Genomic DNA, 13,726 nt, shown 5'->3' with positions numbered 1-13,726 from the left:
TATATCTGAGTTACTCTGCGAAAGCTTTCATCCCCTTTTCATTTTTCTACCTTTTCTGGCTTTACTACTGCAAACCTCAATGTATTTTCTGAGGGGATTGGAGCTGCAAACCAAATATGAAGTAGTGCGTAATTGTGAAGTTGGAGAGAAATTATAGTTTACAAATGCAATTAAAACTTGGTATTGATTTGTCTTCAACCCTCATTTGCTCTAATGCCACTAAATAAAATCCAGAGATTCATCAGATTAGCAGACAGTGTCCACCCGTAACGTCAGCATCAATTCAATCTAGGAATGTCTCTGAGGTTTGTTAGAGAACAGCAGGAACAAACAGCATCATGAGTCTCAGTAAGAAAAGTCATTGTTAAAAGAAAGCCGGCGTTTGAGAAGCAGGAAACACCAGAATGACACCAAAATTGCACTTTTTGACCAACATGCAAAGTCCCAATAATACACGGTGGTGATTATTTGCTAAAACGCTAACAGGATGATTCTCTTCAAACAGAGGACTCTTTGGTGAATCCTCTTTTGTTTCGATACATTGTGCAAAACGTTTCCCGCCCCATTTCTGGTCTGGAATAAGACGATTCCCGCAGAAGTGAAGCAGGGACGAAAAACAAACTTGTTTACGTTGTTCACTTATTTCATATTTATGGTAGAACAACAGGGTTTGTCTATTTTTATTCTATTTAAACATTTTTAACATCTTTACAAGAATATACAGGTTTATAGAATATTGTTGTTTTTTTTTTACTGTATTCCATTGGGAAAACGTAAAGTCTCAGTGCCATTACAAATACACAAACTGGTTATTTGTTTCAAGCGTGATGAAGAGTATTTCAAAGTCTTGTGAAGGTTGTGGAGGCATAAAATTGCAGCCTTTGCAGTTAGTGAGTACATAAAAAAGAGAAATATAATAAATTAAAAACATGTTAGAACACAACTATTTTTGCATTATATCAGTAACAATTACGTTTCGTAAAAGAAAACCTTATTCGCTTTCTTTAAAAGAAAAGAATTTTTTTTTTTATATATTTAATAAACATTTTTTGGTGATTGCACATTTTCATGCATGATACACAATGGAGAAAACAGTACAACAAAAAAAGCTGGAGTGTGCTCTGTTAAAGCTATAAACAATGCAACAATCCTATTTAAATTATGCAGAAAACTGCTCTCATCCGTTCATCTATTCACTCATTCATCTATATTCTGATGCTCACAGTGAAAGGCAGCGCTCCACAGGAGGAAGGAAGGCAGGTTGTCAACCACATTCAGTATAAAACAAACCAAAAAAGAAAATCTACAAAAACTGTAAATTCAAGGCATCGTGTTGCAGTAGCCTGCTTTTGCATTATTTCTACAAATATTGCACAACTTTACGTTGTTATCATCCTTCCCAGAAGTCCATTTTCCGACTGAGGTACAAAGTTGGGTTAATGATTTCCATATGAAGCTGCAGGCGTGACTCCATAGGCGCTTTGTGTCCTCTGCGTCTGTCCTCGCTCCATGTTTACCACAAGAGTTTGCTTGGCGGGGAGCGTGTTTGTGCGGTTGATTTTCAGAAACTAGTCCTTTCTCACCTCTTTCTTCTCTTTCTCTTCTGTTTGTGAGGGTTCCTGGAAGTCGACTGCTGCTTTTGCAGAGGATGAGTCAGCCTCCTGAGTCACTTCGTCCTCCAAATAGGACATGTTCTCATACATTTCTCTCATTTTATTCTTCATCTCCTCCTTTTTGTCCTCCTGCTGCTGCTGCAGCAGCACTGCTTTGTTTACACCAGGACCTGAGAAACAAGGGACGGGAAAACTTAGCTCCACTGCTGCCACCCGTTCTCCCCCTGAAATGAGGGCGAGCCAGCGCAACGTTAAATGTTCATACCGAAGTAGCTGAGCAGCACAGGCAGGAACACGAGTCCGTGGGCCATCCCCAGGAGAGTGATGACCAGGTTTAAGCGGAAGAAGAACATCTGGATGAGCTGAGCTTTGGCAAACGCCAAAACGAGGATGCCTGGCAGGTTTGTCATTGCAACACCGGCGAACACCTTCAGGGTAGAAAAAGAGGCGTCTTAAACCTCGGGCAGCATGTTACTGTATTATATAAAACTAATATCTGGTTTACTTACTGCACTACCCATGGTGGCTGTAGCCTCTTTCGCTCTTTCAACGCGCGTCATCTTAGTGCTGAGCGCAAAGGATCTCGTCATGTGGGACACAAACTCCACGGAGATGCCCACCGCCTGCACACAGCACGGATTATAAGTTTCATGAATTAAAAACAAATTCGCTACATGGATCAAATACTTAAGTACAGAGTTCATCCATGGCTGGATATTTCATAGCGAGATGCAAATTTGTCTCTTTCTGGACAAAGTCATCATATTTGAGATGAATCCCAAACACACTAGATGTAAATACGGTGCGGATAAACCTAGTTAAAATAAGCTACTGATGAAACACATTAATGTTCACTGAAAAAAGACATTAAAAGAATCAAATAAGGGATCGAATGTACATTTTGTAAACATTTTATAAACAACTGAGATAAGGTGTAGGATTAAATAAGTGTGCACTTCCTCCTCCTTCTTTTCAAACAGAAAAGTAGAACAAATTATTTTGTTCTCGGTTATGTATACACATGTTTTCTCTGTCCTGCTGATTACTTGTTTTCTTGTCATTGCACCATTAACATTGAGCAGCGCGTACATCAGCACAATTGGCAGCGCTGAGGCCGCTAAGAGACGTTGCCCTACTGTAACCAGGTTGATCAGGGCCACTGCGTTGTAATCTATGCTCCACAACGTCATCACCCCGACGGTGTCCACGACGATCATGATGATGGTGATGAGGTTGAGCAGGCCGGAGCGCAGATCCAAACCCAGCAGCAGGCAGCACACCACGAAGGTCGGCAGCAGACAAAGAGAGATGTTGAAGAGCCCTTCCTTCACAATGGTCAGATACTGCTCATAAAACACGTAGGTTATCCTGGAACAAAAAAAAATGGTACAAATCAGAAACAAAAGGTTCGTTTGATGAAGTTGGACATATTTTGCAGCTGTTTGGAAGCAAAAACGTATTTGTTTGAGAAGGTAGAAGTTGATTAAAACACCCACGTGTAAGGAAATACTTCAAAGTCCGGCGAGGTGCCTGGTATTTTCCTCATGTCCAAGGTGATCTTTTCAGCCAGCTCTCTGGCTTTCAACAATGCGGCCGTGAACTCCTGAGAGTTGGTCAGTGGAGTGTGATACGCCATGAACCGGGTGGCTGGGGGGCGACAGGACAATCAGAAATGTTACTGACGTCACCCCTCACAGGTACAGGTAGGAGACGATTGAAATCTGATTTTGCTCTCAAACGTTTGCCTTAAAGTGCAAGAGAAACACACCAATTATTTCTCCGTATTGGTCTCTCACCACTGACGTGTCATAGGCTCCTAGACCGCTGTTAGGAGAGATGTGAAGGTGTGAGGTAGCTGTTTTTGAAATATAATCAGCTTCTCTACACGTATGGCTTCATTACCCACCCTTTGGAGCACTGCAGGTCAGGTCTGTTACCCAGAAAATCAGGGAGGAAGCGATTGAACTCTTCCGTAGTGGGTCTGACGACACCATCCGAAGGACTCGCTAGGCATCTCTTCAGACAGGAAAGACCAGCTGTTTGGGCACAAAGGAGCAAATGTGTCATTTGCAATAAATTATCGGCTAAGAATGTGTGTCAAGTTGCTGTTTGCAGAGAGTGAAGTCTCACTTATGTTTGCAGGACAGAAGTCTCCAACATTTGGACCAAAGGTGTAGAGGCGACAGCATTTGGACCCAGGGTTCAACCAGTCTATGAAGTCATCCACCCACGAGTTAGCGGGAATAGCCATGTAGGATCTGCGGTGAACGCCGTCAGTTAGTCAAACAACACAGAGGTGAAAGTTCAAACTTAAAAGGCTAAATAAAACAGAAAAGTTTTGAAAAGTAGCCGTGCCGACTGAAAGAGTGATCTCCACGTTTACCGGCACCCCTGATAAAGGTAAGGTAATATCACTTCAAATAAATGACTGAATTTATTCAGTGAGTGAAATAAATAAATAAATAATAGTAATGCTATTTTTTAACATCTCCATATACAAGTCAAAAAATGGGAAAGAGAAGAGAACATACCATCCAAGTGCGAGTGTAATGAATGAGGGAACAGGTACAAGAAATAAAGCTATAAAAGTGGCATGCCTATTATTTTTATTATTATGGGTTGTTTACTAGTATGTGCTTTAAATGTCACATGGGGATCTTGTTTAATAGCGTACTTCCCCATATTTTCGGACTTATAAAAGTAAACAGTCTGGCGAAACTCATAAGGAAGTAGTTAAGAAATACAAACCGTCTGATGAATTTATTGTGTCATTTATCATTTATACTAGTGAGAAATGGTTCCAGCAACAGATTAGAGCCACACAGTTAGATTTCTTCATTGGAAAACAACAGCAAGTGATTTTATTTTATTGAACTAATACAGGTCGCTACAGTATCTGTGTTTTTTTTCCCTTCTTCTTCTTCTTTAGTGCTGTACCTAAGTATCTCTTATAAAATAACATTTTTCCTGGATTGTTTTTTTTTAGGAAGAGTACAAGTTTGAGATATTTGTTGTTTCATCTTAGCTCGGTGGTATTTACCCAGCTGAGTTCATCATCAACTACCAGGACGGGGTTGTAAGTTAGAGGTGACAGGTACAAAATCAAGCCAATCAGTGACCTCCCAGGAAACGATATGATAATGCAGAAAGTCTAATTGATGCGGTCAAAACAAAATTATAGATACAAAGGTTAACTTTATGATCTGATAGTCAGATTTGAACAAATTAAGATTAGTGCTGACTCACCGTTCGGGGTAGTCTGTGGCATATCTGATCTTCTGAGTCATGGAGAACTGATCGCAGCCCACGCTGGAGCAGACGCCGTCCATTCCCGCAACCGTGTGGAAGTTGTATCCCTTCTTTGTTACAAAATAAACCGGCACTCCAACTTCGAAGTATTTGTAGAGGTATTGGAAATAGTCCAGCATGTAGGATCCCTGCAGCAGAGCGGATTAATCCACGTGAGGTCACAAGGGAAGAGGTCAGGTTTTTGTGTTTCCTGGTGATCGCGGATGAAGCGGCTCCGACTGACCTTTGGCATCGCCAGCTCCTGGTCCAGGCCCACTTTCACGTTCAGCATGAGGAATATTGACGCACATAGCATGAAGATGAAAACCAGCATCTGAGGAGAAGCACACGATTGAGGGGAATAAACTTACATTTATCCAGGTCGTCGCATTGGAACAACAAATTTTTAAGTATTTTGTTGGACTTCTCTCCAAAAATCAAACACAAAACCAACCATATGATATGTGCTTTTCAAAATGTTTTAGAAGTGATGAGTGTGGCATCCCTTTGTTTTCAGACTGACACATTGTGTTCTACGGGATATTGCTATCTGTTAACAGGCAATAGTTTCAACGCTAATGACGAAAAACTAGATCTGAGAAATTTTACTTTTAGCATCATCCTGTAGTGGAATATCGATGTAATTATCCCATGACAAAAACTTAGAAAACTGCTAAAACCCACGTTTGTGATATCTGTATTTAAACTATTGGCTGGTTCCATAGTTAATGAAGGCCCAAAGAGTGACAGACTCTGAATGTATCAACAGGACGATGATTTGTCTGCAGTTACGCCTGACTGAAGTCCTGTTTACTGTTTGCCACCAGCAACATATGGCAAAAAAAGAAAGAAAAAAAAAAGCTAATATGCTTTGATCTGATAAAACTAGAGTCATCCTTTCGGACTCAATGCAGAATGCTTTGTAGGTGAAACATGGTGGCGTCAAGGTGACGGTTCAGCTGCAGCAGGAAAGTTGGTCAAAGTTGGTGAGGTCAGAGGGAAGAAAATTCAGAGCAAGTCCAGCAGGACAACAACCTGCAGCAGCCACTGCCACAGAAACAGATCGAAACTTATTCATGAATCACTTTCCATCCGGCTTGCAATCACACAGTTTGAGTTGGTTTGTCGCACAAAATCCCTCACAAATTCAGCTGATATGTGTGCGCTGTAACGGGGCTGAAACGATTTATCAGATACATCATGATGAATAGATTTTTTAAAAATAATCACCAACTAATTTAGTAATTGATTAATCATTAACTGGAGCGCACAGGTTCAAAAAATTCTCCTTTGCTGTAAGAGCAAAATATTCAGAGTAGTAATTAAGTCAAAACTGTACAAAAATATATACATTGAACACTTAGGATTTAAAAAAAAAATCTCCTTTGTCTGTAAATATGTTCTGCCCAAAACTCCTGAATTTCTAGAATTTTAGCTTCATCTGGTTGAATTTCTGTAAAATAAAATAAAAAAGTGCTATCCAATAATCAATCAATTAATTCAACAACCGGTCAACAGATCAGCTCTTTTAGCTGCAGATCCAAACTAGATCAGTGATCTAGCTTATCCTGAAGCACACTGAAGGAATGCTGTTACTGCATTTTTGGCAAAACAGTGATTACTTCTTAATTTAAAAAGAAATTACGTTGTTTTTTTAATGTATGTATTTCTAATATTTCCTAAAATACGCTTACTTGGTTAAATGAAAAACCTACAGAATGTGATCATTTTTTAAAAGTCCAATTAATTAGCTAATCATCACAATAATCGATAGAAAAATCAATTAATGAAATAACTGTTGGCTGTAGCCCTAGTTTGTAACTTAAATGCTTCTGTAAGGTTATTTATCGTCAAATATATATATGTACCAATGAGCAATTCATTTTGGCTTTTCTTTATGAGCAATTCATATGTTGTTTCAGATGTTTTACCACTATGATCCTGGTGAAGCTGTGCAGCAGGACGGGAGCGTAGTATCTCCTCATGAAAGGCAGCAGAAAGCCCTCATTTGGTTTGTTGGGACGGCGGGTCGACACGGTCACACAGCAGAGCAGTTCACAGCGGTTGTTGTCCTGGCGCCGAGCATCCAGAGACAACAACGCCACGAAAGCTGTCATCTGGAGGACAAAGTCCATGAGCACGGCCAGAGCAGCATACAGAGCAAAGGACTTCACCGCTGGCATGGTGGACAAGGCCCCTGGTGAGGCAAAACACAAACATGATTAAAGATAAACAAAGCTCTTCATCCATTTTTTTTCTTCTGGTTCTGCATAGATCAAAAAAGAAACTACCTAAAAAGAAGCAGACAGACTCCGAGAGACTGCACAGGAGCATGCTGGGAGCCACCTGTCCGAGCACTCGGCCTATTTGCTCCTCCCGCGTCTCTCCAAGCTTCCTCGCGTCCCTCTGCAAGGACGGAATGGTAAAACGGAGATTGAAATATGAATATTTGAACTGCAGTTGGCAGAAGTGCAACTACAGATTCCCGGCACTCGCCTGATACTCCAGGACAAAGATAAAGATGTTGTCAGCTCCAACAGCGAGCACCAGGAAGGGAACGACCTGAAGGATGACCAGGGAGGACGGGATCCCGATCCAGGAGTAGAAACCCATGGAGGCCAGAACCGAACAGCCCACCACCAGGATCCCCCCCAAACCCACCAAAAACTTGGAGTCCACCTGCAACACAAACACACCTGTCAATATCCAAAATTATTTCCTGTGTTACTGTTTCAATACTGCAACGCTTTGTGATGAGTAAGCCGACAGTACGTGTTCTAGAGCTTAGATTAGTCTGGTAGGAGCAGCGGGCGCTTATCGCTGTGCACGATTAATAAAACGAGACCCTGTCTAATTTTATTTTTCTTTAGCAAAACAATCAAAGTAATTAAGCTACGGCTTAACAGCAGCAATAACCTTTCTGTCTAGTGTGATAAGAAGCAACAACAGAGGAAGCCATGGGTTATTTGTTTAGCAGATATTTACACATGAACATGCATTATATCACATTTCTGCAGAAGTTCTGCTACATTTAAGGGCCCACTTTATACATTGCTGTCATTGTATATGTTTCTGAGGTCTGTGAATGTTTACAGAACTGACCAATAAGGTGACTTCTGTAGACCAATGGATTTAACTGAGGGATGTCAGAGTAAAACTGGTTGACTACAAACACAAGCTGCATTACTTTTAGATTTTTATCAGTCAAATATTTTTTGTATTGTTTTCCTCTTCACAACTATGAACTCAGTTAAGTTGCTGGGAGAGATAAACCTCCTATAAAATATATTGTCCTCTGTTGTTGTAATTTGACAAAAATGAGGATCAGTAGAGACAATTATTTTTGCACAGCGATGTCTGTGAAATATAGTAGTTGTAGAAACATTTTCACTTGTCTAATTGATTACTATTGACAGGTCTGTCTTTTAACGGCTAAAAAAAAAGTACTCCACTGTACTGAAGTGAAATTTTACTCCCCATAGGCTTACCAGTAAGCGTTTGCATGAAGAGTACTCCCCCAGTGCCACCGCGATATAGACAAAGATCACAGCGTAGCTGATCATAAAAATGGGAATATCTTCTGCTGTTGTCCGATTAATTTCATCCTCCAGGGACCTCTGCAGGCACAGAGAGAGAGAAACCAACAGGGCATGAAGAATTGACACTGGTCAGAGTCTGAGAAAGAGTAGATAGACGAGAAAACTCAATGCCCTTTCAAAAGAAAGCTGCTGCGATATTTCTTTATCAGCAACAACCGGTGATAACAACCTCTTTTTATATGTAGGATGTGATTATAGCCAGTAGGTAAAAGATCAGTAGCCTGTCAATGCTGATACATAATCAGGAACAGCTCTGACATTATCTCTAATGCTGATTTAACAAATAGACAGTCAGAAAACATGAAAAGTAGATTGGTAGAGATCCCTTAGCTGACTCTACCTCAGCCATGTATGCAAAGGTGAAGTTGGCCTTTGGGTTTCTTTGGTAGTCCTGGACAATTTTGAGAAACTCTGTCTCCCACCGCAGAGCTACTTTGAACTTGGGGTTGTCGCGAAGGTAATTGTTGAGGGAGAAAGTCATGATGAAGGCTTCAGCATTGGTATACTCGTCATCTGGGGAAAAAACAATACACGCAATGTTCAAGTTAGCCGAAAGGCTTTTTCTTTTGGTGTGCTATGAAAACTTATTCTGTGCAAAGCATTAAGGCACTGACCTTTGTAGCCTCCCACTGCTAGAAATGGGAATACTGGTGCTCCATAGTCTGCCATGCAGCTCATTCCTAAATCGGTGATGTCTTTGAAGGACAGCGGAGAGCTTGAGAAGAGGCAGAAGAGGGAACGGGTGTGACATTTGAGCTTTGTGCCAAACATTTAAGCCACTCGTCCTTACATCAATACATACTTGAGGCAGTAGATTAGATGGTCTCTCCAGTCGACCTCTTGGGTCACTCCCAATTCAGTCATATTTACTTTAGCATTAATGTTGTCCAGGCTGTTCTGGAAGTACTGTGGCAAGCTGTTTACCGCACAGTCAGTCAGCGAGGGGTTGGATGGGTTTAGAGGCGCATAACACACATCCTTCAGGGTTGCTGTGTGGTTCAAATCCTCTGACCAGAACTCAATGTCCTACCGCAATTCAAAGGTAAGTTAAGTAACAGGTGGTAGATTTTAAACCACCTCCATCTTTGCTTTTGGCCCTGACTTGTTACCTGTATTTTCTTTTGGAGATCTAGCAGCTCCAGTATGAGATTTTTGGAAATAAGCCCACTGAAGTTCTGCTTCCCGAACAGCAGTGAGTTATAAAGGTGTCCTTTTCTTCCTGGTGCTGTCAGGATCAGCTGGTTAGTCCTGAAGAAGGGAGTGAAGTGTTTGTCATGGAAGTCCTTCTCCTGCCGGGCCCTGCTGTTGGGAGCGGACCACAGCTCGACTGGATCAGTGGTGAGCTTGATGGACTTTAGGCCAACAGAGAAAGCAACCACAATGATGGCCGCCACCAAGAGAACCTTGAAAGAAGATGGAAAGGTAATCGCCTGGCTGATCTTTGTCTGTATTTAGATGGTTCCAATCGTTTTAGACCTACTTACTGTGAGGGGATAAGATGCCATCAGGGTTCCCCAGCGCTGAAGCTGTCGACTCAGGAAAGCTTGAGCTGCCATGCTGTTTCTATCTGCACACGTCACGTCTGATGGGTTGATGATGGGCTGACCCACTTCATTGCTGTTCTCGTCTTTGATTTTCCCTTTTCTTCCCGTTTTATTCTGATCTTTTCTATTGCTAGATTTCACGCAGTAAGACACAACGAGGTACACCACAAAGGCACATATCAGGAGACAGAGCAAGATAATGGAAATCACAAGAAATCCATTCAAATCCTGGATTCTGAAGTGCTCAGGGGGTGGAGGTGGGGGTGGCACACGCGGGCACGAATCGAGGCAGTCCTGGCAGGAGCAGGCCATCCCGCCTGTTGTTGTGTTCTCGTTACACCCTAAAGCACGGCCATTGTAAGGAACCATCCCCTCTGGTACTCCTGTCGTGTCATTCTCCTTGAGCAGCCGAAAGTCGATGTCTAGAGGGGCGAGGCCGTTGCTGGTGTCCCCCTGGAAATCGTACCAACGCTGGGCTGTGCACAGTTTGGATCCATACCGGCCGCACATGGTGGCGATGGCAAAGCCTCCTGTGGCTGGAATCCTGACGTTCTTGCAAGACTGAAAGGCACCTTCTGCAAAAGTGTTGCTGATGTACGCCTGGTAGGCTACCACTGCATCCCTCGGCCTACCCAGGTGCGTGACGTTCATGACCTTCGTGACATTAACCGTAAGCGTCTGGTTGGGGCTGCAGGTGGTGGCACAGTGCAGGTGGGCAAAGTTTTCAGCACAGGAGGGGCAGCGGATCAGCACGGCTTTGGACAAGGTCAAACTTGTTTCCAAAGATGAGAGCTGTTGAAGGGAGCAGCAGGCATATGTGTTGCTTTCTCCCTGGTCCAACATGGGGCATACCTGCAGTACGAAGGGTATTTCAATCCTTCCAATAAAAGAAATGACAAAAAAAGTACCAATGTGCCTACACTTGCTTTACCCAGGTGGTGAACCAACCTGCTTGAGCCTCCTGTAGTGCTCGCCTGTAACTTGTCGGGCTCGGCTGTAATTGAGACAAGGGACAATAGGAGGGATGAGGCTTTCTCCCACCGTTGGGTTACGACCGCATTCATCATAGAAAGCACAGTAACCCGCTTTGTGTTCGACCTCTGAGGACGCCTGAGGAGAAGACAAGGATGCTTTTAATCCATCCATCCATCCATCCATCCATCCTTTCCCCATTATGTCATCAGTTTTGTGAAGTGCACCAGTCCCTCCTGCAGTAAACCACTCACACAACAGAATGCTTTCCTCTGTGCTCCTCAATTGGGAAGATTTTCTTGAGCTTTTATGTTTCTCTTTTCCCTTTAAGCAGAACTATGGTCATACAGTACATGTAAAGTGTGAAGAAAGTTATAAAAATACCTTCAATAAATTCTCTCTCTACTTTTTCTGCTATATAGAGAACATGAATAATTTTGAACTAATATAAAAACATGACAAGTACAATAAATACATTTTGTCATGTGAAAAGTACTTGGGTGCCTTGACAATTTATTTTTCTGTAAAGTAAAATATATAAATAAATGTGTGTATTTTTTTAATTTTTATATCCTGAACCACAAACTAAGCATATAAGATTTTATCGAAACAAATAAAATAGCCAAATGTTTGTTGAAAATTGATTTGTAAAAACTTGTAGATCCAAAACTTAAGAAGAGTCTTGCACTATGCCTTATTATAACACAGACCAAGAGTTTCTAATATTTTTGGGGTTGTTTTCTTATTCTGACTTAAAAAATTTACAAAATTAAGATCAATGCAGAGGTCTGATTAACATTTAACTCATACCTAATACATTTTATCATTACTTTTAAGTTTAGGATGATTTAATTTGTCTGTAAAAAGATGTATATATATATATATATATATATACTGTATATATGAAGACTTAGAGTTTCTCACTTTTAGCTTTATCTGTGCTGTTGTGTCCTTAAATTCTGTAATGAGTTTTATTTTTTATTTTCAACACGTCAGTCAAACTAATGCATTTTTTGACTAACAACACAAAAGTAAATATTTTCTGTGCAGACAGACACCAGCCCCTGCAAAGACAGGCATGTATAGACATTTGATTTAATGGCAATCTCAACCCAGCATGAATTTATTAATAATTTTTCAAACCTGCACTGATAAATAAACTCCCGTTTTAAATAAAACATTTGTGGCACCACACATTGGTTGATTACAAATACTGGTGAGATCATTTAACGGTTTCAGTTCATATCCTACTACATTTCAAAGCTGGGTAACAGAATACCAGGTCCCAGTTTGCCAAAGCTAAAACAAACATCCCAGTTACTCACCAGACAGGCCAGAAACGTGACGAAGGCAGCAGCTCGAAACATTATTCCTGGAGTGTTTCAGCAACAGGTGAGTTAAGAGTCCTCACTTTCAGGAGGCAGGAGTGTTTAACAATCACCGCTGACACATCAGGCAAAGACAGAGAGCAGGGTTCAATGTCTGAGCTGTCCTTGCTCTCCTATAGTCTGTCCATCTAACTAAAGTTAGTGGGTGGGAAGAAAAACCATCCTGACTTTTCCAGCGTCATTACTACTGTGATGTCACGGCTCTCTTATCTGGTGTGATGTTGCGGACGACCAATCAGCGCAATGGAGGATCAATATCCCTATTAGATTATTAACATAAATTAGGATATGGTTACCTTGGTGACTCAAAGCAGGTTGGAGGAACTATTTGGGTAAAACCCACACAAACAGCCTCACCCAGGTTTTTCATAAGCTCTGACTGTACACTGTCAGTGCCTGTCTCCGACTTATCGTGCTTCCGTTGATAAATTTCAGATACATCTTTAAATAAAAAGCTTTTTTCTTTTACCGCCTCTGTATTGTCTTTACCTCTCTTTGATGAAACTGAACATAAGCCTTTTCCTGTTGCTAGTACAAAGTAGAAACAGGACATTTATATACACACACAAAACAAAATTCATGTTTTGGAGTCACAAGGTTCTCATGTGGGTTTCATGGAGTTTTCTTTGAGGGTGTGTGCGAGAAGCAAACCAGTTGTAAAAGGAGGAACGAAGAATCCCCACAACATGACCCACAGCCACTCATTCTTTGTTTATGAACTTTTGTTCATTTTGAGTCGTGGAGTTTTGGTTTGTAACTCCAGCAGTCATTGGGCGACAGGCAGGATACGCACACGCACAGGGAGAAGATGCAAACTCTAAGCAGAAAGACCCCAACTCATTCACTTTAACATGCATTTCTATTAAATAGTGATGCACAGAATGGGAACTTCTAAAATTGACCAAAGTAAAGGGTGCATTCTCTATGAAAGTACCTCCATCCTTATTCTTTTATTTAGCAAATAGAAATAACTTTGACCTTAAACAGAAATAGCTTAATCTGAAGTCCGATCCGGAGAAAAAAAGACAATGTTCTCTGTGTTTTTGTACCAAGTGTTCAAACATAACTAGGTTGAACTGTAGGTGCAAAACGTGTGTTCTTTGTTCAGCACATACTCCCTTTAAAACTCATTGCCTCTTTCTAACAAAACATATTTTTATCCAGTTTCTCTAAAAGCTTTTTGTTTGTCCAAGGTTCCAGCTCCGCAGTATCGATACTGGGTGGCCACCGTCTACACAGGCCAGAGGATCAATCATTTCCTGAATCATATCTCCTACCTAAGATCAACCTTGTGATTAATGCCATTATCACATTATGTCAAG

General features: G+C 41.3%; 1 protein-coding gene across 1 annotated transcript; it reads right to left on the bottom strand.

The window, feature by feature from the left end:
* Positions 1-742: 742 nt before the first annotated feature.
* npc1l1 (NPC1-like 1) lies at positions 743-12,525 on the bottom strand. The gene is made up of 21 exons (XM_028032670.1): positions 12,342-12,525; positions 10,993-11,154; positions 9,985-10,896; positions 9,610-9,903; positions 9,303-9,526; positions 9,115-9,215; positions 8,841-9,013; positions 8,390-8,518; positions 7,398-7,580; positions 7,193-7,307; positions 6,833-7,098; positions 5,146-5,235; positions 4,860-5,050; positions 3,744-3,871; positions 3,520-3,649; positions 3,382-3,437; positions 3,110-3,260; positions 2,750-2,981; positions 2,123-2,236; positions 1,879-2,041; positions 743-1,783 (listed from the first exon to the last, which is right to left on the bottom strand). Exons 1-21 carry the CDS (start codon positions 12,381-12,383, stop codon positions 1,569-1,571), a joined length of 4,071 nt encoding a protein of 1,356 aa, XP_027888471.1. The 5' UTR covers positions 12,384-12,525; the 3' UTR covers positions 743-1,568.
* Positions 12,526-13,726: the final 1,201 nt, after the last annotated feature.

The sequence above is a fragment of the Xiphophorus couchianus genome, chromosome 12, assembly GCF_001444195.1.
Source record: "Xiphophorus couchianus chromosome 12, X_couchianus-1.0, whole genome shotgun sequence".
NCBI lineage: Eukaryota > Metazoa > Chordata > Actinopteri > Cyprinodontiformes > Poeciliidae > Xiphophorus > Xiphophorus couchianus.
This window is presented reverse-complemented; position numbering and strand designations above follow the sequence as displayed.